The following is a 27,853-nucleotide window of genomic DNA, read 5'->3' on the forward strand; positions in this document are numbered from 1 at the left end:
ACAAAACCCCCAGGCTTATATTCTAAATAGGGAGTCTCAGACACACAACATATTCTCTCCTAATCGCTTAGTAAGATACCTCTATAGCTCTTGTTTTTGCAGAGTGCAAACATGAGTCCTTTGGCACATAGAGGAGTCATTCTTCTTGTTTGTATTGGTCTTTTAGCTCTTCAACCAGAGGAGGTTTCTGGCCTGAGAAGCATTGATCTTGCTCTCAAATGGGACAAAGTGCAATCACCATTTCTTAAGCATTTGCGAGTCCTAAAGGTTGTTGCTGTGGACGATTTTCATACAAAGCTGAATTTGGCACCTGCACCTTCAGTTATGGTTGATCCAAATCAGTCGAACAAAAGAAGAGTTCGAAAAGGATCAGACCCCATTCACAACAGGTGCTGACATGCTGAACCTGTCTCTTTTACTAAGGAGAGAGGTGGTAAGGGGTTTCTCAAAGGAAGAGACGGCTGGTGGCTATTACTGATGCAAAGAGAAGCAAAGGGGTGGTTTACATTCTGCTTCTCCAACAGTTTCTTGAAGTGGATTGCCTGGATTTATATATGTTCATTTGTTTCAGTCGAAGCTTTTTGTCAAGCTGAAGAAATTGCAGCTAAAATCAATCTGTGAGCCAGTAGTATTTCTATATCTTGTAATCTTAGGTCCTAACTAACAGCTGAATACTATAAGAGGGTGACAGATGCTGGCTCATACATACAATATATAGTGAATTTCAAATTTTTCTATATGAGGAAAGACAAGAATTTCAATTTTTTTGCATTGGTGACTCTACTTGCATGGATACCGTTGATTAATAGAATATATTTCCTTTTGCTATTATAGCCAATTCTAAATGTTGATTTAATTCATTCCTTGTTCTCTTCCATGTTCACTTAATTAATATTATGCACTGGAGCATATATGGAGAGAAGCAAATAGCTGTACATATTTATTGGCAAAGAGGAGTGTTTCTCAATCAGAAAGGGAAGTTTTGTATGACACATGCCCCCACTTTTTTGTGGCAATGTTTATATTGGGACTCCATGGGTTTTGTCTCATCCCGGAGTCGTTGTGGTGAATAAGGGTCCAGTAATGTTTTGTTTAGTTACAGCTAGCCCTCTCTTCGGTTTTGGTTTGGTAAGTTGTGTTTCAGTTTCCTGCGGTTAGTTTGTGTTGATGTGTTTTCCTGTACTATAAGTGTTGTTGTAATATTTATGTTTGTAAGACTTATGTTTATGTAATATAGCTCCCGTTTATGCGAAAAAAAAAAAAATTATTATGCACTTAACAAAATTTTGGTTTATAAACTCAGAGGTCATCTTCATTATATGATACTTCCATCTGTTCAGTTTATGCTGAGTAGAGGGTTTGAAAGGAGGACTAAGAGGCTAACTAAAGTTTTATGCAAGTGCTCTGTAATCATCATGCTCAAGGCATTTTTGATTTTGAAAAAAATGAAATAAATAAACATTACAAATGGTATGAATAAAATTAAGTCATCAAAATTCAAAAGCCTTAACAGAGCTTCAAAAAGACTAAGCTAGCTTGTGCCTCTCTCTGACATGTCCACATTTAGCCAAATATTTGGTGATCTCCATATGGTGCAAGGTCAAGAGATCTCAAAGACTCTTTCACGTTTTTGCATGTCATTTCAATTATTCTGTACTGGAAATTGAGATCTTCTATATCTGTTGCTCCTGTGAAGTTTAATTTGTATTGGAGATATCTTACGTGAAACTGCTTCCCAAATCATATTCACAGCATCACCAGGTTGTGATGGATACTGATATTCAAAATGATGTGCAATCTCCTTCAATTTTCCCCACATTTTAGTCCACTTTTCTTGCTTGATTCCTCGAAGAAGATTCAGTAGGTAACCCTTCTTCACAGCATCAGATGCAGGGACAAATAAGCAAAACTGTGTGTAGTCTATGACATCTTCAAATGGTAGCTCAATCTGATCACTAATAATCACAGGAACACAATGACTTGCAATGGCATCAAAGAGGCGATTTGAGGAAGGGGTGTCTCCGGCAATATTCAGGCAGAACTTGGATGATGCCATCCCTTTGCCTGCGGTCCTAACCCCATTCCCTCCGATGCTGCCAAATGTGAAGTGTACATCTTTCTCATCTTTGAGAAGGTAATACAGTTCCTGGCGAATGATTCCTCCCTGAAAAAAAATTTAAGATGGAGATTAGATTGATCAATATGGAGCAAAAATCATCAAGCAATTAAACAATAACTATCCTCAAAACTATATGGTCAGACATTGCAAAGAGAGAAGGAAAGCACCACAAACAGCTTGTTTGTTGAAAGATGAGCAATGATGACAAAAAGAGAGCATCATAACTAAAACAAAAAAAATATAGCATTTGAAGTTTATTATGTTAATCATATCTCCCGCAACTGATAAAGGGCATTTTCCATATGTGGTATGTAATTGGGAGGAAAAAAAGTAATTAGGATAACTTGTACGCATCAACATATGAAAGTAAACTAAAGCAAAAATTGGTCATTGCCAATAGATTTTTTCCCTCTCCAGATGATGAAGTGTAAGCCAAATACAAACTGCCATTGCTTGGGAACCTAGAAACATAGTAACCAAAAGGACCAAAACACTGCCTCTGCTGAGGGATATGCGATCTGCAAATAGTAGCCATCCTTTTCTTCTTTGGCTAGGAAGTATGCATCTCACATGAGCTATAATAACAGTACAGTTGCTAAATCTACTTCAATACCTACTGTTGCCAAGAGCCTTATTGCTCAGTGGCATTTCTCAGTCTCCCATGGGGGAAAACCTGTGCTCAATTCTCCCCCCTTCCCCCAACTTGTTATAAGCAAAAAAATCAATTCCCGGTGCCAACTGCCTGTTAACCATTTGATATGGGAGATTATATGCCAAGTAAAATTTTAATGGTGTTTATTTATGAAGTTATGACTAAATTGATTAGTAATACCAAGAATACCAACCCCCCCCCCCCCCCCCCCCCCCTTTTTTTCTTCTCATTTTTGGTATTTCACAATAACTAAAACCAACTAGGAGAAAAGTGTACGCAAATGGTAGCTTGAACGTGAATCAACAAATACATTTTTTACTGTCTTCTTTTCAACTTATTACCAAAATTTGACACTTCACTGTTACTTTATCATAAAAAAAAGGACAATTTAAGTTCTTTGCTTTGAGCTGCAGTTAGTCTGAAACACATTTAAAGTCATTCCAATTCCACATTCAGGATGGAATCAGCAAATCATAAAGCATTTCATCATACCATTGCATCCTTATCAACTGATTCCACAGGAATAAAATACATAAATGCATGTGGTAATTAATTCCAAAGCTGGGGGATAGCATAAGGCAAAGAAGAGAAGTAAATATATGAAGCATTTTTCCCCAGAATGAACGCAATAATTCACATTTCATAGAAAGAGGGAAAAGAAGAATAACTCACATCTTTCCTATATATTGCCCCTTGGAAATACACCAATATAGGACGTTTGTCAAATGGAGCTGATTCACCATTGGAAATGGTCCTCACTAAATGCCTGTAAGGAGCAATTATATCCTTCCCAATATTTGCAATTTCAACTGGGTATCTTCCAAAATCTGCAAGCACAAACATGGCTGAACCCAACTTGCTTCTTGCATCTAACATGCTGTTTGGATGGTGAGCAATAATTAAATGATCCTTCCCACCCAATCGCTTCCATTCCAACTGACCCCACAAAAACTGTACCAATTTGTTCTGCAACATGCGGTTAACACTAACTTTCCCCTTTCCAGAAACCTTAGAATGCCTGTTGTAACTCAGAGATGAGAAGAATGGCACAAAAATGACGTCTGCTTGGCTTGAATTCTTCACTCTTATGGCACTGCATGGTCTTACCACATCTGGGGCATTTGACGACAGAAGATCAAGGGTGAGCCAGTATTCTATACTGTGTTGTAAATTCAGCCCACCTGGGTGTGGTGGGATTCTACCTGAGCTACTAACATTTGGCCATGTTTGCTTCTCACTCCCCTTCCAACCCAATAATCCAAAGTGAAATTCAGGAGGCAAGTCATACATAAACACCCTCAAGAGTGCCTTAGTCGGGTCACAGTCCATCTTTCTACGCTTTCCTAAAGATTGCATTTTCCTACTCGAATTGTTTACTTGACATGCCAACTTCCCACTTCTCACAGTTCTGTCAGCATTAATTTGTGTATCCACAGAAGGGAGCGAAGGAAGTGTAATTTGTTCACTTCTGGGTTTTAAGTAAACTGAAGTGCTATTAGAGAGAATAATCTTATATACTGATTTGGGTATAATCGAAGTGTTGGTAAATTCAAGAAGGAACACAGATGAAAGAATCAAAATGAACATAGAAAGGGTTCCTAAGTAGAAAAGAAACCTTGAAGGAAGCATGCTCTTTTCCGACATTGGTGAGATTCAGGCAAAACTTTTCTGATTTAAGAAAAGTTAAACAAGAGAGCAACAGCTTCTACACTAAAACGAAGTATTTAAATTATACTAATAATCTCTCTCCTTAAGATCAAATTGCAGTATTAAAATACTACAAATCCAAGCCAATGGATAGTTAGCTTCTACAAGCATCAATTTAGAGGGAATCGCATGAAAGAAGAAGACTTAGCTTCTACCCACTTACAAAATCAACTTGATTTCCAGAAACTCTAAAAGAATTTTGAAAACCACAAGGTTTTCTATGCTATTCTAGTACCACATAAAGTCTCATAAACAACACCTTTGATAATCTCCAAAAGATAATCTTGGACTACATCTATGGTTACCTTGCTATAACAGAAACTTAAGCTTCTCTTCTTGGATTCATCATCAAAAATCTAGTGATAAATCTGCACAAACAAAGTAAGAAAATTTTAGTATACTTTTTTCCCAGCTGAAAAAACAAGCACATATTTTTTGATTCATTGCTAGAGCTAAAACAAAGATTCTAGAAAAACCTCCCAGGAAATAAAAGAAAAACTAAAAATAGCAAGATTAAATTAATATAGTGAACAATTAAGATTTTTGTTATCTGGGTTCTGAAACATGTACAAATTGATCACAAACTGGGTTGATGAGTACCTGATCAGCTGAGCTTGGACTCTGAGACTCCCCATGTACAGAACACACACTGATGTACAGCAAATGACTTTTACAATGCGCATGGACTACCAATTCCAAAGGGTCTTTCCCTTTTTTTTCACGTCAGTGACTCATTGCACGCTTAAACATTTTCTTGAGCTTTCTTAAGGAACTAAACTATGTATTAAAAGTTTCTCAAAAAAAAAAAAAAGAAGGCAATTTTTATATATTTTTCTTGTGGCTGTTCATGTAGAGAAAGAGAGAAGAGACAAAGAGAGAGCAGAGTCAGCTTTCAGCAGTTACAATGCAACTTTCTCGTAATGCAATCACTATCTTAGACTTTCTAAAAAGTAGTATTAAAAAAAAAAAGTATAACTCATTTGGGATTTTATTAATATCCTATAAATTAGCTCAAGAACAGTTCAAGGAGAAAACTTATGTGGAGTGGGAAACGTTTTAATAATGAACAATAATTAATTATTAAAAAAATTAATTAGATAATTTATTATTAAAAAAAAGACTTAGATCTATTAAAAAAAAAAAAAAAAAAGACTTAGATGAAGTCAAGTAACAAACAAAGTCATGGATAAGTTTCAATAGTTGAATTTTACTTATATGTTCTCCTTGTTATTTTTCATAAAAGACTTTTTAACTATTTAATAAGACATTTAAAAAAAAAAGTTTAATAAGACTAATTTTGGTGCGTGATAGTCGTTCACACACACATATGCTTAGATTAAACTTTGTATAAAAAAAAAAAAGACTAATTTTTGAAAAAAAAAAGAAAAAATGAATACTAAGAATATCACCCCTATTTAAATAAGAGAAGTTAAAAAAAGATATGGAGTTTATTTTAAAAAAAGATTTCTATTTAAATAAGAGAAGTTATAAAAAAGATATGGAGTTTATTTTAAAAAAAGATTTGCATAATTTGCATAAAAAAGATATGGAGTTTTGATCAAAGATTTTTATCTCTCTCTCTCTCTCACACACATATATATATATATATATATACTAAGAAAATTAATATTTGAAAGGTACACAATTATTTCATGAGGGTGTCACGCAGTGAAAGTGGGGCCATATAAAGACAGCGGCAAGGACTTTTTTAATGGAAAATGTTCTCAAGAGCTGATTGTTAAAGTTGCACTAATACGAGTCTCATTTAAAAAAAAAAATTAAAAAAAAAAAAAATACAATGAAGTGTAGTTAACATTTAACAGACATCTTACCCGTTAACACAACTCATTGTAATAAATGTCCCCATTTTAGTCCCGTTAACATAACCATTATTATTACTGTTGTCCTTACCGAATACTTATGGTGCAGTTTTTCAAAAAGAAAAGAAAAATGGTGCAGAAATGGTCCCATTCAACTGAAGAGAAATGTCAAAAAGCTTTACCATTCCATCTGTGGTTGGTGAGTTCATGCATGCAGAAGATAAACTAGACACGTGTAAAAGTTTTTGTCCTAAAAGGACAGAATCTCTTTGCCAAAGGCCGAAAGAAATGATGCCATTTTTCACGAGAAATTTATTGCATACTCTTCACGTGAAAGAAAGAGCATACTCTCATTTTCTTGTTCAAAATTTAGGATGATAAAAAAGGATTTGAGACAAGAAAACACTTATTATTTTCCTTTTTTTTTTAAGTATCATATAACCAATCTTGTTAGTAAGCATTGCTTTGAAGTTCCAATCTTGTTAGTAAGCATTGCTTTGAAGTTATTTTAAATAAGAATTTTATTTGAAATATATGTATTTTGAGTCTTTGACTTAATTTGTAATTTCCTTTTGAGTGAAGACTTGATTCTTAATTGATTGTAATTTCCTTTTGAGTGAAGACTTGATTCTTAATTGACATAAATGGTCGTAAGGTGTGATCTATAATTTTTTTTTTTTTTTTTTTTAATGGGAAAGAAGTATTTATTAAAGAAAAAGAAAAATTGCAAAGAAGCAAGATTGTTTGCCTCAACCTTGATAATAGACTCTAAGGAGGAACAACCTATATCAAAATAACCAAATACATTTTGATTGAGAGACTATTTGGCCAGGGTATGGGCAGCACCTGAGTTTCTAGGAACCCAGTTTACATAAATGATTGAGGATTGGGAGACCAAATAAGACATATTAGAGCAGGTGTTAAGAATTCTCTATGGGATTTTAAGCTCTAGCTTAGAAAATATGAAATATGATAGCTTTATGGTCTAGTTTATAGCTCTAGCTTCCAATTGGAGATAAGAGGTTGGTCTTTACCTTCTGGGAGATCGCAAATACCGACTCTCCTCTCTAGTCGGCTAAAAGTTGTATTATTAGATGAGTCCGGTTAATATATGCCCTTAGAGCATATATTGACAAATTCATTTTTGAAAAAAAATTTATCGGAAATTGAAAAAGCTATCAAAACTTTTTCAATTCTTGATAAATTTTTTTTTCCAAAAATGGTATACTATTGTGTGCCCTTAGGGCACACGTTAGTAAAATCCTTGTTAGATTCTAGATAATATATCTCTTAGATGACTTGATAACATTGTGTCATATAAGCTTTTGAGGCTCCATAGTTTTACACATCATTATTTCAATATATATATTTTAATTAAATTAAAATTTTATTCCATATTTATACCTTCCATTAAAATCTTACCATCTCATATTTTCTTTAGATGGTAGAATATATAATTTTATATACAAATACAGTCATAATAAATGCATAATAATATAGTTCCATATACATTCACAATCATAATAAATATATATTAATGACAACCATAATTTTTTTTTTTGGATACAAGATAGAAATTCTACTTTAGCATAATTTAAATATATATGTATGTGAAACTCTCTCCTAAAAACTTGAACCCCGGCCCTTGCCCCACACACCCCATAATAAATATATATTAATGACAACCATAATTTTTTTTTTTAAATTTTTTATACAAGATAGAAATTCTACTCTAACCTAATTTAAATGTATATGTATGTGAAGCTCTCTCCTAGAGACTTGAACCCCGACCCTTGTCCCCCACACCCCATAATAAATATATATTAATAACAACCATAATTTTTTTAAATTTTTTTTATACAAGATAGAAATTCTACTCTAACCTAATTTAAGTGTATATGTGTATGAAACTCCCTCCTGGAGACTTGAACCCCGACCCTTGCCCCCTACACTTCACAAGCACTTATACTTATGGAGTGACTACTGCACCAAGATTTTGCGGTGATATGACAAACATAATCTAAAAAATACTGTTCTTATTTTCATTTGTTTGGTTGCAACCTTGAAAATGTAAATCTTTACTTTTTTTTTTATATAAAAAAAAAAAATTTCACATGGTGTGAGATATAGTTCTTTTTAAAAAATTTTAACAAAAAAGAAGCTATAAAATATATACTTTCAAGTACAAATACAATTATAATAAATGTATAATGCTGGAATATATAGCTTATCATAAATAAATTTCTAATAATAGTTACTATAATTATCAAATTTTATATTTAAACAAAAAAAATCATATATATTAAAATTTTCGATGCATTTGCACATGTTACCCGCTAATTTATTATATAAACTTAAACCCCAGGAGGCAGAATGTCATTTACAAAAATATAAGGGGTTTATGATATTTCCCCAAATCTTGAGATAAATTATTGTAATTCCCTATTTTATATAAATCACACTATAAACACTACTTTTATTACATTAATAACAATATGTCATTTTAATAACTGTGAAATTTTTTGTCAAAACATGGATTTTTCGTGACAAACTAAATCTAACTTTTTAATTTTGATGTTTTATAATTTATACCTCGGACTTATTAGTGAGTCATGACAATTTACACTCTCTATCCATATATGTTAAAACTTAAAAACCACTAATGGACAACTTCAGTTGGTACTCTTCAATTATCTTCTCTTAAACATCATTTTCATTCTTCTTATTTGTCAAATTTTGAACTGTTATGACCCGGCATCACATTACAGGTGTTGTCTTCTCTCTATTAATTGTGTTTTGTGCTTGCTTCCTCTCTCTCGGAGTTTCTCTCTCTAATATGATGAATATAAGACAACTACTTACATCAAATGGTGTCACTTAAAGTATAAAAGCACCAATCAATCAAAATTTCACTTCCCCCAAATAAATTGTTTCGTCGGTAGTTTTTAAACAATATGGGTGAAATGTTTAGATTGTCATGTTTACCCAAAAAAAAAAAATTAATATATATACCCCGCTCAATTACTTGTTATGAAATTAATATTTTGAAAATCTCTTCATTAAATTACATGTTTTATATATTCTTAACATTAATACCAATTTTCATGTTAATTTGATTTTATTTATCATTTAATCCATAAACTCATTTTTTATGCATTATTTTAAATTATAAAAACTTGATTTTAAACAATTGATTGATGACATTGTTATTGATCTTTGATCACCTTGAAATTTTGCAAGAATGAAGAATATATGAAGATAATATAATCTAATGGAGGATTTGTCAAAATTGTATCCAATTAAAAAATATTGAGTAGTGTAACACTACTTAAAGTTACACTAAGTGTAACTTGAACTCAACCCATATATATATATATATATATATAAAGACATTTGTATTAACCTTTTTTTTTCACGGTATTTGGTCTGTTATTGGAATAAAACTACAAGATGGTGTTTGGTTCGTGCCATCTTATAAGATTGTTTGGAATGTTAAAATTTTGGAAATTTTTAATTTTAAAAATTACCCCCAACATTTAAAATTTTTACAAATTAAACTTAAAATTTTTGTAAGTTTCAAAGAAAACCTTGTACTTTTAAAATCATATTCATTTAAACATGATTTTTTTTTGTAGTTTTGATTTTTAAATCGGATAAGGTTTAAATTGACACATATTTAAAAATAATGAAACTATAGGATTTAATTTGTAACAATTTTAAATTTAGGATTTAATTTGAAAATTTTGAAGCTATAGGCATTAATTTGAAACCATCCATTAAGTACACTAGAGTAACCCTATGCATATGCACATGTACGTTTAAAAACAATGGCAATTACATATATTTATACTACTATTTAAGGAGTTTTATTTGTTTGGGAGCTTTTTTTTTTTTGTTAAAAAATGCCCTTATAGTCTTATGTTTAAGTAGAGACAAAAGTAAAAGACAATTTGATAAAAATACAATTCTAATTCTTACTAAAACATTGTCTAAAAAATAGGGCCACTCTCCTATTGATTTTGAAATTGCTTTATCTACTTATAAATTAGATTTTCTGTGAGGATACGATTTGTAACGACCCGTAACAGTGTTGGGTTCGTACGTAAAAAGGCCCAAACAATATCATTTGTAGAGCGTGGGTTTGAAAGTTATCCACTTATAAATTAGATTTTCTGTGAGGACACGATTTGTAACGACCCGTAACAGTGTTGGGTTCGTACGTAAAAAGGTCCAAACAATATCATTTGTAGAGCGTTGGGTTTGAAAGGATAAGCCTTGGACACCAGACGGTGGTTTTTCGTAGTGTTCATACATAGTTAAATGGTGTTCGCCCTAGGAGTTTTTCTCCTGGAGGCGGGCTGGGAGGCTCTGGTTTTTGGCCATTTTTCCCAGCCCCCTTTTTGGTGTATTAACCTTTTCATTATATAGCACTTCTTGGTTGATCTTAGCCCTCCACTTGTTAGTCAGGTAGGTGCCTGCTTTTGTACCTGTCCCATCAGCTGTCCCTCCTTGCTTTCTGTTAGTTGTGATGATTGAAACCATCCTGTCCAGGAGTCTTTTTTCATTAACATGGTCAGGACGCTGGCGAGTGCATTTAATGTGGAGGGGATGTATTTACCCTGAACCAGTTTTGCACCGTGCCCCACGTGGGTCCCACTCCACTCGTATCTCCTTCAAGGAGCTTTTTTGGGGCGCCCTTCGTCGAGAAGTTGCACTTCCCCTTGAAGTCTTGGAGTGCCGAGGATAGGGTCATCCTCAGCTGTTCCCTTTGACACCTCGGCCTTTCACCACTTGTCCTCGGCACACACCCTCCCCAGCATGGGCCCTGAGCCTTAATAGAGTGTGGGCTGGATCACAAGTTCCCCGGCCTCACATTTTCAAAATAAAAATTATATGTGTAAAATAAAAACATAGGTTTTTTTTTTTTTTTTTTTGGTTTTGTTTTTTTTTTTGTTTTTTTTTTTTTGTTTTGGCTACAAAATAGGATCACTAAAACTCGTGACATTCCTGATTGTATTAGTAGTTTTGAATGCGTAATATTAATGAGAAAACATGTAAACTTCAAATTGGAATGAATGAAAAATGATGACACAAATTTTAAAAAAAAAGCCTCATCGCACCCGCGAAGCGTGTGTGATGAGGCTAGTGTGTGTGTGTGTATATGATTTAAAATCTTATCGGATCTAAACTCTTCGTTTTTTCACCCAATAATTCACTAGCCACAAAAATTAAAAAAATTATATGGGATATATGGCGCAAAATTGAACTTCAATTTAGAATCTAATTGATATTTTTTTTTTGGCAAACAATCTAATTAAATTTAGATTCTTTGATTTTTGCACCTAATAATTCACTTGATACGCAAATTTAAAAATTAAATGAGACACGTGGTGTAAAATTAAACTCCAATTTAGAATTTAATTAGATTTTATGATTTAAAATTTAATTAGATCTAGACTTTTTGGTTTTTGCACCCAATAATTCACTCGTCACAAAAATTAAAAAATTAGATAGGACATATGGCACAAAATTAAACTTCAATTTAGAATCTAATTGAATTTATATTTTTTGATTTTTGCACCTAGTAATTCACTTGACACATAAATTTAAAAATTAGATTAGATACGTGACACAAAATTAGACTTTAATTTAAAATTTAATAAGATTTTATGATTTAAAATTTAATTGGATTTAGACTTTTTAGTATTTGCACTCAAAAATTCACTTGCCACAAAAATTAAAAAATTAGATGGGATGCATAATGCAAAATTAAACTTGAATTTATAATCTAATTGAATTTAGACTCTTTAATTTTTGCACCTAATAATTCACTTGACACATAAATTTAAAAATTAGATGAGACACGTGACACAAAATTAGACTCAAATTTAGAATTTAATTAGATTTTCTCTTAACTTTGCCTATTAATATATATATATATATATAGATGATTAAAAATATAATTTTCCCAACTATAAAAGAATATAAGTGATTTTATTTTATGATAAATTGATGTGCCTTTGTATTAAAACTCATTTCTTTCTCTCTTGTGTGTGTGTTTGTTTATCAAAAAGAATATAAGTGATTTTATTTTATGATAAATTGGTCATATTAGGAGAAAAAAAAGGATATTGACCAATTATACTTCTTTTGAAAATGTATGAGGTTGGAGAAAATAATAGGAGTACAAGGAAGAAAGTACATGAACATTTTCCCTTCTTTCTATTAACATTATTTAATATTTTAATTTAAAAAAAATTCCATTTAAAGTTTATTGTCGCTTGTCAACATGATCATGAGAAAAGTCATCTAAAGACTAATAAAAGTAAAAAAAAAAATGATCACGAGAAAGTTTCGCTTGGAAGAGATTATAAATTAATGGGGCCTTTTTTTTTTTTTTTGGTAGACAATGGGCTTCAAGTAATGGTGGAAAAAAAAGGGGGAAATGTTTGTGGGCTACTTTAACAAATGAAATATGGGCCAGCCAGCCCACTTATTTCATTTATATTATTAGTCAAACTACCCATACCATATCATCTAATTTAGGCTTATGAATGGTGATCAAGAATATGTAACCTTAATGAGTTAAATGTCCCTGAATGGCCCAGCACAGCCCAAAATAAGTTGTGATTTGATCTTCTTGATGCATCACTATTTAGCAAGTATAGAACCTCAGAGAAGGGGTTTGAGAAAGTCCAATGGGTCTTCAATGGACCAAAAAGAAAAAGAAAGAGAAGATTCTCTCACTTTTTATTTTCAGCGAAAGACTTGTAATTTCATTAACCAGAAACTGAAGTACAACATCAGAACAGTCCATTATGCAGAAATACATTGAGCGCTAACATTTAGGAGTGGATGTTTATATTTGTGGATATAACCTTGGTACAGTTGTTTAAGTGCATTAAATTATGATTTTCAATTAAATTCAAATATATAATCATATTGAATTTAATTGTTCTTGGAAAAGAATGTCTATTTGTGCTTCATTGGGTAATGCAGTCGTACATTTGAATTTAATTGAAAAATCTAATGTACTATGCCCAAATAGTTGTTTTGTTATGAACCTACATTTTGCCCTATATTTATTAGTATTGATTATTGATTGAAGGCATGTAGCCAACATCAAACCACACACTTTTTTAAGGATTTAAGTTTTCACTAATCTTTGAACCTGGAGTTAAGGAGTTCTTATTATATAGTGTTTTAGATGATGCAATATCATACTCGTAATATGTGGGTTCATCCACATTTTGTGAGTATAATGTTACATGCATCCGAAACATTATATACTTTTTTGTAGCCAAAATTTTTGTTTTTAAATGATATTGCCGAATGCTTCTCGAGAAGCTGGATTTTAATCCCCCTCCCCCATTAGTTGTAAAATAAAAAATTGCACATTTACATTCTTTTCTCCCCCTACATCATATGCATTTAATAGAATCAACCACCTATAATTTTTCATTATTATTGATAAATTAATGCACATTTCATTCATGAAAGAAATGGACAAAAGTACATTGACTAAGTTTGGTCATGCTGCCCTCATAGTCACATGGGGTTTACAAATGACAAAACCCCTTGGAGCAGTGAAATAAATTTCACATGGGGGAGAATAACTAGGTCAATAAATTAATGACCTGATTATAAAGTATAAATAAAACCAACAATAAAACTCGTACTAATTCTTGGTGGGAATAAATTAAGAACATAAATTAAAAAGCTAGAGTTTAAGGGCATTTGGGGCCTCCACTCTTGGTCTTCCAGTTGTTGTAGCAAGGGCACACAGCCTTGTTTCCGTAGTAGCCAGGAGGAACACACAGGCACTTGGCACAACATTTTTGGCAGTAGAACATGCATGGTTTGTGGTACTGTGTCTGGCTACATCTTCTTGAGCATTGTGATGGGCATTCTGGTTATTTAATTTACACAAGGTTAAAAAAAAAAAAAAAAAATCAGAAAAGAAATTACTGAGTGCAAAATTACACTTAACAGTGCTAAAAGAAGACCACATATAGGGGTAAAAATAAAACATTTTGTCGGTGATTACTTACGGTAACTCTTAAGACTCCCTTGTCCATTTTGCCCCTGAAGAACACAAATATTTTGTCAAAAATATGGTACAATGTAAAGTAAAACCATTACTTACAAAAGAAATTGCAAAAATTTCCCAAATGAATTATCATGCAAAAGTGATGAAAAAACTTACACTTTGAAGGTGGTACTGAGCTTCTTTTGCCATGACCTATACGAGAGAAATAAAAGGGGTAGACAATTACAACCAGATTATGAATAGTATATATTATGAAATTTTCTCATTCTAGGACCAGAATCATGGCACATTTTCAAAGTGTGTACTGTGTAGAATGGGAACTCACCTGGGTTGCAACCATGGAAATGCCAAGGAGAGCTAGAAGCAGAATGCAGAGAAGCTTAGCCATGGCCATAAGTACTAGGCAAAAGAGAGAGAGAGAGCTGGTTCAAGTGGTCTAGGTAGTGTGGTGTGTGGCTTAGTTCCCAGAGCAAAGTAGTCCTGGCCTTAAATAGACTTGGTTGAAGAGGGACTGACATATTGCAACATTTGCACGATCTAATCTACTGGTACTATAGTATTATTTTGCCTTAGAAAAAGACATTAGCTGATCTATGTTTAGGGTATATTCCCAAAATGTCCATTAGCTAATAATGCACTAGAGATTTGTGCCTTTACTGGTTTTATTAGCCTTAATTCGAAAATGTTGGAAAGAATAAAGAACACCATAATTTGTAAATATCCTTCTTATTATATTAGTTATTGATTCCTAATTCTAAGTTTGGTACATTATTAGATTAGACCTGATGATTGCATGTGGGAGTTTTACTTTGATTTTATTGGTTATATTTAGGTTTGATGACCACCGTGTATTATATCGATGCACAAAAGGTGGAAAATGGTACATTAGAATTTACTCAATTTAGATATAAAAATCATCAACATATATGCAATTTGTTTATAATGTGGACTTAAACCCAATTGGTCAAATCCTTTGCTGAGTTCGGATCAACCCGGATCCAACTAGTGACACTAAAAAAGAAAAGAAAAAAGAAATCATGTTAAGAAAGCAAACTAACAAAAGTTTATATATATATATATATTATTTTGAATGAATTTAAATGGATTGGCAGGTTCAATTGGACTTTGCCAAGTCTAGTAGTTCCTTAAAAATGCATAACACATCCACGTTAATAATAAAAAAACCAAATTGAATAAATTATGCCTTAGTAAACTTACACTATTTTACAGAATTAGGTCAGTTTAGTTAGGTATTTTGGGAGTTTAAAAGTGCATTTTAAAAAAATGAAAATTATGTTTTGCAATAGCAACTCCTCATAATTTTTTATTTATTTTACAAATACTCGTTTTAAACTAAAAATACTGTTTTGCAACCGCTTATACAAATGCACCTTTAGTTTATTATCTTAAACAACAAAATTAAACAAGTAATTTATATTATCTCTTGTCAAGTTGTCATCAACTATGGACTTTTACAATTAACATGATATCATTTTTCTCTTAGAATTACAAAGAGTTGACTCTTGGGTAAGGATTTGTGATATCACCGAAGGATGATTATATCAAATTAACAATTAATATTGGAATAAAATCTAACTAATTGTGATCTAAATCAAATCTACAAAATGTTAATAAACTTATTAAAAGGGTAGAACTGTAATAGAAATAGCCAGTGCACTGTTGTCTATAACATGGGTAAGTTAGTTTTAATAGTTATGGAGTGGGGCCCCACTAATCCAGAAATCAGATCACATTAATCATAGTTCCAAAAAGTCTTCAACGTCCAGCATTAATCATATACTTCATATAAGAAACTGATTACTCTACTCTACAATTGAGTGCACACAAAATCTCACTCCATCAATCACCAAATAAGCTAATGTCATACGTGGACAGGAAATCAACCATATAGAAACTTGGTAGAGTGACGTGGCGAGATCTTAGGTAGCCTGAGTAGAAGAGCTGTATGTACAAGAAAAGTAGGAGATTAGGGCTAAGGAAAAATAATTGATTGGGGATCTAATAATTGATTGGGGGACCATGGATTGTTCATCATCCATGTGCACCTAACTGAACCAAGCACATGACCAAAAGTTGCGCCAAAACGACAGCACTGCGCTCCTTGCGCTGTAAACCCATCTCCCTTTGTCCATTGTCTATTTTGTGTTTCCCATCACGAGCTTTGGGCTCTTTGTATCTGAGTTTATGGTGGGCGGTGGGCCTTTTCTTTCCCCTCTATATTTATTATCATAAGTGATTGATAGGGTTTGTGTGCTTCAACAAATGTACAAAAAAAACATTGTTAGTGTGTGGACAACAGAGAATTCATGCCTACAATTTCGGCTGAATGAATATCTTTTTGTTGAATTGAGAGGAGAGGGAAGGGCCATGACCATGTGAGCTTTCTATTATTTTTGTAGAAATGTTTTGTGATCTAATATGATGACAAGGAATTGCATTATAAGACAAACTGAACTGAGTGTGAAGTGCTTGATCTTATATTTTTAAGTAGATAAATTATTAAAACGTATAGTGATCATCCTGAATCTTGTGATTGTGCAAGTACGGAAGACCATAGAAGTAACTCATGACCCCCCGCATACGAATGTTGCTTTTGTGAAAATGGATTTTGATGTAATCCATTAGATAGAAGAAGGCATGTCTAGCTACCGTAGGTAGCAACCAAAAAAAGAGAGATCTTTTTTGGGGAAAAACCACAATTCGACTCTCTATAATCACTTTAAAAACAGGCTCCTGGGGTGCAATGTCGAATATCATAAAAGACTTGAATATGTTTTCTTTATTACCAATTGGTTTTGAGGTGAAATGACATAATTCATAATCCAACAAATAGTATCAAAGCTAAGATCATGAGTTCAAGTCATAAGAGCGTCATTGTGAGGGGGCGATTGTTGGAGGGATCATAATTTGACTCTCTAAAACCGCTTTAAAAATAAACTTTTAAGGTACGATGTCAAGTACCATAAAAAAAAAAAAAACATGAGTACATTTTCCTCATCACCAATTAAAATTGAGGTGGAGTAGCACAGTTTACCGTCCGATAATCTTTGCATAGACAGTGCTGACATACAAGACCAAGTTCTACTAAAAGCGGCCAAGCTAGTAGCATCAAAAGCATTACAATTAGGGTGCAAACATGTAATTTGAGAATGAGTTGCTTTAAATGTGATTCTACCGCTACTGAAAGACTTTTCCTTCTCTCATTGGTCGATCAACGTATTATAGATGAAACAAAATTAATTTTGAATTTCTTCTCAGAATGGTTTGTAAATCATACATTTAAGGAGGCTAATTTTATGGCCCATAATGTAACTAAAGGGCACTTTTGAATTGACATAAAGGAATTTATCCACATTTCTTCCTTATCAAATTTTTGTCTTGGGTTCTAAGATAGAGATGAGACTGATTCCTTCCTTTTGTAAGTTGTTTGTTCTTTGAATTTGAATTTGAAGTCTACTTATAGCAGAAAAGGAAAAAGTCTGAGAAGTGAGTTATTACAAAAATAAGCCCATTCCTAAGAATATAAGAAGCTCTATTTGATTCTCTGTACACAGAATTAACATTGTAGCTGCTAATTAAAACTATTACGGTAAAAAAAGAAAAAGAAAAAGAAAAAGACAAAGAAAGGATTACTGTACAAAATAGTGTCACCAATGATGGGTTGTATGGACCATTGAGACGGGCCTTCAAATTGTTTTGGATCTTCAATAAAGTTAAATAGCAAGCATGTGATAATTGCATAACAAATGCTAAGAAGTTAGATGGAGAAACAATCACACATTATATTACCAAAATAAAAGTCACACATAACATAAGAGACAAAAGCCCCCAAAATTAAGAAAAACCAGGAACCTAATCCACCAAAGGTATGCATTATAAGGAAAAAGATTACAAAGAGTGTGTAGACCATTTCCTAACCTTACAAAATTTCATTTTTGAGCAAATTAGTACCCATTGGCAAAATATTAATTTACTCATTCTGAAAATTCCAAAATTGACCTAGGGATTTAAAATTTTCATTGGTCATAAGATGGTATTAAAATGAGAATGCTTGAACTTGGTTAATTTTGATTGGTTCTCAAATGATTGTTTAAATTCAATCAAAAATTTAATTCCCACTAGTCCAAACAAAAAATAATAATGGCTCTTTTGAATATATACCCACTGTTAGTTTTTTTAAGACATTTTTTCTTTCTCCGTGTGTGTGTTAAAATATTTAGTATTTTTTTTTAAAAGGACATTCAAGCACAGGATAATCCTACTAGATAATAAAGAATTTCTTGAATTATTAAAACAATCATTTATCCATCCTTCCATAAATGTTTTATAATTTTAACAATTTTGAAAATTAGTCTTAAAAAGGGCTAATCTAATCATTAAAAGAAACTATCAAAACTTTAAAACTTGAGTTATCTCTTAAAAATATTTTTTAAAGGAACAAAATCGGATAAAAACTCAAAAAAAAAAAAAAGAAAAGAAAAGAAAAAGAAAGAAAGCTAAAAGCTCTCACCATCCTGTAGAGTGCCAATTGGCAGTCTACTCTAAATCAACAACAAATATATATTGGGGACAAAAGATAAGGATCAATTCTCTAAAAGGCACAACCCCTAAGACTTGAAAACTCTAAAAATTACTTTTCATAATCAGGAGAAAGTCATTCAACAAAAGGGGTCCTTTAATTTTTATTTTTTTCCATCTTCTCACTTACTAGTCAATATTGTAGCATTCAATTTCAGCAAACAAACACTTCAAAACACATCCAACAACAATAGCAACACAACTACTCCATGCCATGAAGTGAGTAACAATGGTGGTGGTAATCGTTACAGTGATTGTGAGGCTCGGGTGATCAAGCCATCAACAAGGAAGGTCTATCACTCAAACTCATATGCAAGGGATCATGTGTGTAAGTAATCCCTAAGCCTTAGATAATTAGGCCTTTTCTCATTGTTCACATGATTTTCCATGATTCATCTTAGCCATACCTGAATCAGATTGTTATTAAATCAAAAATGGGGAAAAAAAGAAGAAGAATTGGTTTGTCTTGAATTTAATCTTTCCCTCATCATAGCCCGCCTTTTTTGTAGTGATGGGGAACATGACACTTGTGTTTTAGGTCTTTTAGGATGTCAAAAAGTTATTTTCTCTTGTTGTTATACCTCCAAATCTTGCATTTTATTATGTCTTTTTATCAAGTAGAATTATGATTGTGACAACCGTAATTTGAGGGGGCCAAAATTTTAAGTACACCTAGTTGTTCTTATGAATATAAATAATTAATAGAAAAATGAATTTCATAATTTACAAAATAATGATTTAAATAATTGATATTTCACAAAAGACAAAGTTTGACTACAAGTTTGATTGTAGCTTAAAACTATAACTTTCACTCAAAAAATTAACATTATTATATATTTTAAAAATTAAATCGTTGAATTGCATGTTTTTTATATTTTTAACACACATGTCAAATTTTGTATTAATTTGATATTATTTACTATTCGATCCAAAACTTACTTTTTATGCCTAATTTTAGACTAAAAAAACATGAAATTTAAACATTAGATTGATGATATAATTATAATCTTTGATCTTCTGAAAATTTTACAAGCATGAAGGATTTAAGAAAAAAATATAATCCAATGGTGAATTTGTCAAAGTTCACATAAATTTACAAAATAAGGGTTCCTTTGTTTAGGTGTTTGTGCAGCCTTATATGCATTTTTAAAGACACATAAAATGCGGTTTCAAATATGTAGGGGAGTCTATATTTTTTTTTACAAATGCGCATTTTAAAGGTTTTTGAAATAACTTAAACATATGGGGTCAAGATGTATCTCTAAACATGTTTATGATATTTAGGTAAGAATGCAATATACTTATTTTAGTGAATGTGGTTTTACAAATTAAGGGTGCGTTTGTTTAGGTGTTTGTGCAATTTAAACACACATTTTTAAATCAATTTGAATTTTTAAAAATGTGTAAAACGCCGTTTCAAATACACAAGGAGTCCAGGTTTTTTTATTTATTTTTTATTTCTTACAAACACTCATTTTAAAGGTTTTTGCAACAGCTTAAACAAACAGGCTCAAGATCTGTTTACTATATGTGTATTTTATTTTTGCTAAACTTGTTTATGACATTTAGGTAAGAATTCAATATGCTTCTTTTAGTGAATGTAGCTTTACAAATTAAGGGTGCATTTGTTTAGGTGTTTGTGCAATTTAAACAATCATTTTAAAATTAATTTGAATTTTTAAAAATGTATAAAATGCCGTTTCAAATATGCAAGGAGTCTAGATTTTTTACAAACACCTTTTTAAAAGGTTTTTGCAACAGTTTAAACAAACGGGCTCAAGATCTGTTTTTGAGATTTAGGTATTCGTACATGTGCATCAATATTGTTTTTGCTAGACTTGTTTCTGACATTTAGGTAAGAATATTGCAATGTGCTTCTTTCTTATTCAGCATTATTCTGACCTAATGAAAATGATTAACCTATGAGCTATAGCCTATATATAATTCAAACTTGAGAATGAGACCACTCAAACTGAACTGAGGCATGTCAGTACCAGCTAGTGAGTGTGAAGTAAAAAAGAAAAAGAAAAAAAGAAAGTCACTCTAAAAGTGGGCTGTGGCCTAGGACAGTCCCAAAGTACATCCACATGCACTTACTCACATGTTGATGATGTTACATGCAGGCTGTAATTTTGGTGTATCTGGTTTTGGTAAGACGTAACATTGCAAGGACATAATTCTATTATGGACTTCTTGTACAGCACAGCAATAATTGGATCCAGATTTTTTTATTGGAATTATTACTTTTCCAAGTTCCAACTAACCCTCCACAGTGAGAGGGGGCGGTGTCGTGTTCAAAACAATCTTTCTTTTGATGTTGAAATCACAATACCGTTTTCTTTAACAAAATTCTCCATAGACAATGAAGTTCTACCTATACCTCTTACCTCTTACCCTATCAGGAAATTTTCATTTTATTTTTTTAACAAACAAGTTGTCAATTTCACCTTTCACTTAATCAAGAACCATAATAAAATTCCACACGTCTTTAATTAATCATCTCCTTATAAAAGATTGTTTGAAACACATTCACCTTTTCACCCATAAATTGATAGAAGCTTTTGGTGATGCATTGGCTCTAGTTATGAGTCATGTGGTTCTTCACTTCTTCTTCTTGTTGTTTTCCTTCATTCTCAAGCTAGAAGGGGGGCACCCCCCCCCTCAGCCAAAACAGTATAACACAAACAAAACGTGGCTTGCGGTCCTACGAAGCCAACATTAGAGAACAAGGAGGATTAAAGGCATATTGGGCCGACCTACATATATGTGTATTCTTGGATTTTAAAAGATTAGACTGGTCCAGTTGTTGTCCTTTTTTTTTTCTTTAATTTTGTGGGCTACTACTTCATCTTGTTCTCTTCCTCTCTCTCTTGCTTTTTTCCCCCACCTTTTCTTTTATTTATTTATTTTTATTTTTTAAAAACTTGTTGCCTTATTTTTTTCTTTCAGGAGACCTCTCATCATCTGGCTAAGAGAAACAAATAGAGGAATCTAAACCATAGCATGACTAAAATCCGAATTTAGATGGAAGAAAGAAAGTTGGGCCTACAACATATCTAGGTTTACAACACCTCCTTCTTCTTTTATTTATTTATTTTTATTTTAGATGGTGAGATTTGAACCTTTTGCTACTCTTTTATTTGGTTATAGATTAATGATTATTCAGAAGAAAAAGACTATATATGTTTGCTTGTACATTTGATCATTCATAAGCTTTTTAGTCAAACTAATTAAGAAATTGATTATAATGTATTAGTATTAACTAATATCTTACATTTTAAATGAGAATTACTCAATTTCCAAATCATGAAATTGTTCAGTGCATTTGGTATATTACATCTTCCTCCCACTATACATGAGACTTACGTTTATATAAGAGGAGAGATGCAATACACCAAGTAGAATACTTTCTTGATTGAGGGTCAGACTAAAGTGAAATTGGTTGGAAAATTCAAATCTTATTCTGACTACAAACTCAACTAACACTGCTTAATTAATGATATTAATCTAAATCTTTAGGCCCTTGGTGTTTAGAAAATCCAATATACCCTGCAAAACTTTTACAAGAAATGGAGCCAAGTCTAGCAATTACTTGGTTACCTAGCAGAATGTTTACCCCTCATCCAATATTGGGCATATAATCCTTTAGATTTGTATAATGTAAAGTATAACACAGGAGACTCACACAAAGTTTTAACTTTTAAGGAACAATGAAACAGAAGGTAAATTCTATTACACACAATATTATGTATTTTAATAAACTGAAAATACTAACTCACGTTTTTAGTTATTGAAACACAGTAACACACAGTGTGTGCTATTTGTAACAACCATTGCCCATGGAACATATACACATATGTGGCAATATTTGGAGGGAAAGAAAACTAGCGGCTACAAAGTTGATGACTATTAAAAAAAACAAGATTATGGCTATTAGCGTGAATATTCTGGTATGCTCAATTTACATGTAGACAAACTGATTAATTAACTAACTAAGCCACAGAGTGTCTTATGTTTGCACAGTCATGGAAGAACCAAAAGCTGCTGACCATGTCCTTTGCTTTGAATTTGATATTCTCAAAGGAACTCAACAGTAAAGAGAAAGAAAGAAAGGGAGAAAAGAAGTAAGTCACATTCATATTAATGTAATAGAAGGAACAACAGACAAGAAGGCAGTAATGCTTGCTAGTAATCTCTAAAAACAGACATGTGCAGCTTTAATTACATACCGAGCATTTCTTACTCTTTGTCAATAGGATGAAGAGGTGGGTCAACAATATATTTAGATAGTACAACAATGAGTAAATAAATTGTGATTAATTTGGTTGGTTGACTTAAATCAACTACCCAAGTACCCATAGCCCAGGAAAAAAAAAATGGAAAAGGAAAAAACCAAGAAGAAGAAGAAGATGATGATGTTTCTTATAGTTTGGATAGAATTAAGAAATTAAAAGATGTGATTTGAAAAACTTCATAGTTCATATTGGCTAGGTCAACCAATATATCTACTCAACATTATTGCATGTAATGATTCTATCCCCGACATTGATGAGCGAGTTAATTCTTTGATGCAATAGATTACTGTTCCTTGTCCAAACCACTTTCTTCTCTAGTTGGGTAGTACTGTAAGATTATGAATTCCATAGGAGAAAACCAGTCTTTTCAATGACCGACTGTCTTACCACTTTCTTTTGCTTTATTAGTGAAAGTTTATCTTTGTGGATATATGGATCTCAAAATGAAAATATCCTATATTGTTCTGAAGGAATATACATTAGGCACAACTTCACTTTGAACTAATTTAATAGTGGTACAATATTCTATATGAAATCTTCTATCTTATTCTTTATCTTTCTGATAAGTTCCACTCACCACTAAAACAAAAAAAAAAAAAACTGGGTCACTTCTACAACATTAAAAAATTTGCTGCGTGCGCATATATAGTTGCCTTATTGAGTAATGCTATATATTAAATAAAAATGTGGCCATAGCATGATTGGGCAAGTGGGCCTTCCTGGATATTATATTCCAAATACCAAATGATTGTTGCAAAGAGAAACCATCTTCAATCACGAAAGAGGAATTCTCACAATTTTTTGGCTTCTAGAAACAATTAAAACTCACCGATAGAGTGTTTCATTCAAGTTTGCTAGACATAACTGAGTATCCCAGTTTTCATCACTGCATTTCTCTTAGAACTTAAATTGAGATAATATCATGAAGGAAAATTAAATGGAGTAAAGAAGGATATTGAACTGTCTTATTAACTTAGGGTCCCATGCCTGATATGTAAGCTAGCTACTCAGAATTATTTGCTTTGATAAGATGAAGAAAATTCCATTTGCTATAAAGGACTTTGTTTTGGTGAAATGAATTATTGGCTGACATAAGTTTATATCGGTTGAAGTTCCTCCTTTCCTGTCTATTCGTGTTTCATCTTCCTTAGTTGCATATAAAAAACCAATGGTACTCATTATTAGACAACTTAAAAAACAAAAAAATAATAATATAATAAAGAGGGAAAAAAAATTGACAATTCATGCATCAGACGCTAAAGAATAAAGAACCATATTTAATTTGGAAATTGTACATCTATAATTTTAGAGACTATATTTTGGGTGGAATAGCTAACTTTAACAAATTTAATATAGCCAAAAATGGATATCTCCATCTCTTTCCTTTTATTCTTCACATGTATTCTTTTGTACCAATACAAACAAATCTCAAAGTTTTCATCTTCCTTCTAATATAACAAACAAAATTTGGCTACATTCTTATCCTTCTTTTTCCTTTTCGCTTTTCTTAGAGTAGGAGTTGGGCTAAGATGATAAAAGAAAAAAAAATGAAAAGAAACTATATTCCCCTGAAGAATGAAGTACTTGTAGTTTGATTTCTCAATTGATATCTTACCCATCAAATTATATATAATACAATACTTAAAAAGTTTGATTTTCTCTGACAAAAGAGTCATATGATCTGTTGATGAGGATTTGCAACAACAATTTGTTCTATTATGATAATTAAAATGATAAAATCACACAAAACACCTTCTAGCTATTCACACATACAAAAGGGCTATTATATCTCTATATATAGTTATCTAATCATTGAAAGTAGGTGGTGAATACTCACAAACTACCTCAGTTTCCACTTCTCTTCTATGGAAATTCCGGTGGCAACCACAAGCAGCACACAGAAGCGCACCATTTGTCCCTTCATCTCCACTTGCCATGAACTCTCTGCACCCATCCACAGCATAGCCACCAATATTTGCCGCATGATTCTTTTGGCACTCAACATACCTCACAGTTCTTACCATTGAAGATGATGTGGTAGAGTTTTTCCCTCCTGTGCAATCTTTCTTCATTACTACTTGCCGTTTCTTCATCCTCCAAAACCCTAGCTGATCAATTTAGGAAACCCAATTATTTGATCTTTATAAATAGTGGAAATGGGTGCCTGAATTTTTTTTTTTTTTTTTTGGGTTTCCACTTTATTCATCCAAACTAGATGATAAGAAGGAGAAAATGTTAGCCTTTTTTTTGGGTACCTAACCCTAACCCTAGATGGTATATTTATATGGCTGAGTGGTATACCACTAGAACTTGGAATGAGGTCATGCTCAGGCTATTTTTAACAAATTTTTTTCTTTTCAAGACCTATGGGTTTCACAAAGATGGCATGTATTGACCTGAAAATTTTTATTTTGTTGAACAATAAGGTGTACCACGTCACCAACACAGTGCTTCCATTATTCTCTCAACAAAAGGCAGGTTTCTGTGGGTCCAAACTTATACTTAAAAGACAGGTCTTTGTGGCCCTAGCAACTGTTACACCAACTCTTGTCTAATTTTGTCTAATTACCAAAGAAACTTTGTATAGAAAATTTTGATAAATATTTTAGAGAAGAATTGAATGAAGTTCATGACCAAATGCTAAGAACTTTTTAGCTTTTATTCATGCATAACCAACTCACCAAAACACTAGCTAGCGATCAAAAATACCGCACGGTCAATCACTATTACACATACCCAACAACAAAACAGCGAAACCATCATTCACAGAAGTTGTCAAAACAAAACTCTGAATGAAACACACAAAGGAAATCACAAAATCCACCCAAAAATCCCATCCCATCAAACCCACCCACAGATAAGCCAAAGCACCCCGAGCAATTAAGCTGGAGCTGGACCTTTCTTAAAGATTTTACAGTAATGAGCTCCCTTGTTGCTTTTACCTGTCATCAGCAAAACTATTAAAGACAACGCAAAATCCAATGGTGACCCAATTGAGATAAGAAGAAGGGTGAGGGAGAATTGTGAAGGTTGAGAATAGAGGGGAGGGTAGAGAAAGAAATAGAGAGGCTACTAGTGGTGTTCCTGGCAATGGTTGGCAATACCTACGGTGGCCATGAGAGCTAAAGGACCATAATGCTTTTGAAGAGAGAGAGAGTTCCAGAATGGCAGGGGAGGTGGCTGATTGAATCATAGAAAATGAAAGGGACAGGTTGGGTTTCACCCGACCCGTCACAGTTTAAAAACCCTACCCATTTGGTTTCAATGGACTTGGGTTCAGTGAGTCTAAGTCCAACCCAATCCTGCTGCCTAACACTCGTAAATAAAAAAAAAAAAAAAGAGGAAAAGGTGTCTCATAAGACATTTTTTTTGTGAAACTTACATGCATGGAATTCACACATGGTACGAGAGAGTACTCTTATGAGATGGTTTCATAAAATAGTTTTTGCATCAAAATAGATTTATTATTTTGTGTAATGGTTTGTGGTTATATATAACATTTTTTTTATATGACATAAATATCACATATTTATAGGCAAATCCTCACATGTGAGAAAAATTTCTCATGATTTATTCTCTCCTCATAGAAGAAAAGAAGATATTGCATATAAGTTACACATAATACATTAATACCACATCCATTAAAAGGCCATCGGTTCAAGAACCTTGACCCAATTTTTTGAAATTATCACAATGACCCCCCCCCCCCCCCCCCAAAAAAAAAAACTTCTAGAAATTACCAAACAATCCATAATTTTTAGAAATCATGTAAAAAGTCATTAAAAACCTTCAGAATTACCAAAATGCCCCAAAACACTACTTACATTAAATTAACTCTAAATCAAGCCAAAATGATCAAAATAGCCTTGAGATCATTAAAATCTCTAGAATACCCTAATTTAATCGAGATCAATTTCAACCCAACACAAAAATCCTTGAAACCCTCAAAGGGAGTAACTACCACCAAAATTACTAGATTACGAACACTACCTCCAAACTTGCTAGACTAATTCCAAAACACGTAAATTACTAGATTGCCTCTATTTTTCATAGAAATCTTGCAGATGTCCTAGAAACTTCTTGAAACAATCCAATCACCCCCAATTTCGTTGAAAGTATTGAAAAAAAAAACCTTGGACCATGCTACATTATTTGAATTTCACATTTTTAAAATAGATTTATGAATTTTGGATCACACACACGCCTTTTTTTTCCCCTATCTTTATGATCATTGTATGAATCAAGCTTATGTGTTATGTGGATTAACCCATATGGATATGGGGTTTTATTTTATTTTTTCTAATTTTTTGTTAACAACTGCATTTGAACAAGTTGACCTTTCACTCAATCGAAAGCTAGAGTGGAATTTCATAGCTTTTATCCCCTAAAGATTGTTTTGTAACTGTGCTGGAATATATTCAATTTCAACTCATTAATTGATAGAATTTGTTGGTGACTCATTAATCAAGCTTATATGTCATTTGTTTCTTCTCCTTCTTTATTTCTTTTTTTTTTCATTAAAAAAATGTTGTCTTATTCTTTCGTCTAGGGGGACTTCTCAAATATCTAAGCAGAAATAAATCAAGGTCTCTAAAACCCTAAGAACATCAA

At 32.4% G+C, this 27,853-nt stretch overlaps 3 protein-coding genes across 3 annotated transcripts; all 3 read right to left on the minus strand.

Moving 5' to 3' along the window:
* Nucleotides 1-1,400: 1,400 nt before the first annotated feature.
* On the minus strand, nt 1,401-5,320 carry LOC126702067 (probable arabinosyltransferase ARAD1). The gene is made up of 3 exons (XM_050400680.1): nt 5,079-5,320; nt 3,444-4,846; nt 1,401-2,164 (listed from the first exon to the last, which is right to left on the minus strand). Exons 2-3 carry the CDS (start codon nt 4,413-4,415, stop codon nt 1,643-1,645), a joined length of 1,494 nt encoding a protein of 497 aa, XP_050256637.1. The 5' UTR covers nt 4,416-4,846; nt 5,079-5,320; the 3' UTR covers nt 1,401-1,642.
* An 8,408-nt stretch (nt 5,321-13,728) lies between these two features.
* LOC126702821 (gibberellin-regulated protein 6) lies at nt 13,729-14,841 on the minus strand. The gene is made up of 4 exons (XM_050401681.1): nt 14,674-14,841; nt 14,505-14,540; nt 14,350-14,383; nt 13,729-14,207 (listed from the first exon to the last, which is right to left on the minus strand). The coding sequence occupies exons 1-4, from the start codon at nt 14,740-14,742 to the stop codon at nt 14,026-14,028; spliced, it is 321 nt and encodes a 106-aa protein (XP_050257638.1). The 5' UTR covers nt 14,743-14,841; the 3' UTR covers nt 13,729-14,025.
* Nucleotides 14,842-24,805: 9,964 nt separating this feature from the next.
* On the minus strand, nt 24,806-26,022 carry LOC126702774 (mini zinc finger protein 3-like). Its single transcript, XM_050401625.1, has one exon. The coding sequence runs from the start codon at nt 25,333-25,335 to the stop codon at nt 25,048-25,050; it is 288 nt and encodes a 95-aa protein (XP_050257582.1). The 5' UTR covers nt 25,336-26,022; the 3' UTR covers nt 24,806-25,047.
* Nucleotides 26,023-27,853: the final 1,831 nt, after the last annotated feature.

The sequence above is a fragment of the Quercus robur genome, chromosome 10 (assembly GCF_932294415.1).
Source record: "Quercus robur chromosome 10, dhQueRobu3.1, whole genome shotgun sequence".
In the NCBI taxonomy this organism is placed as follows: Eukaryota; Viridiplantae; Streptophyta; class Magnoliopsida; order Fagales; family Fagaceae; genus Quercus; species Quercus robur.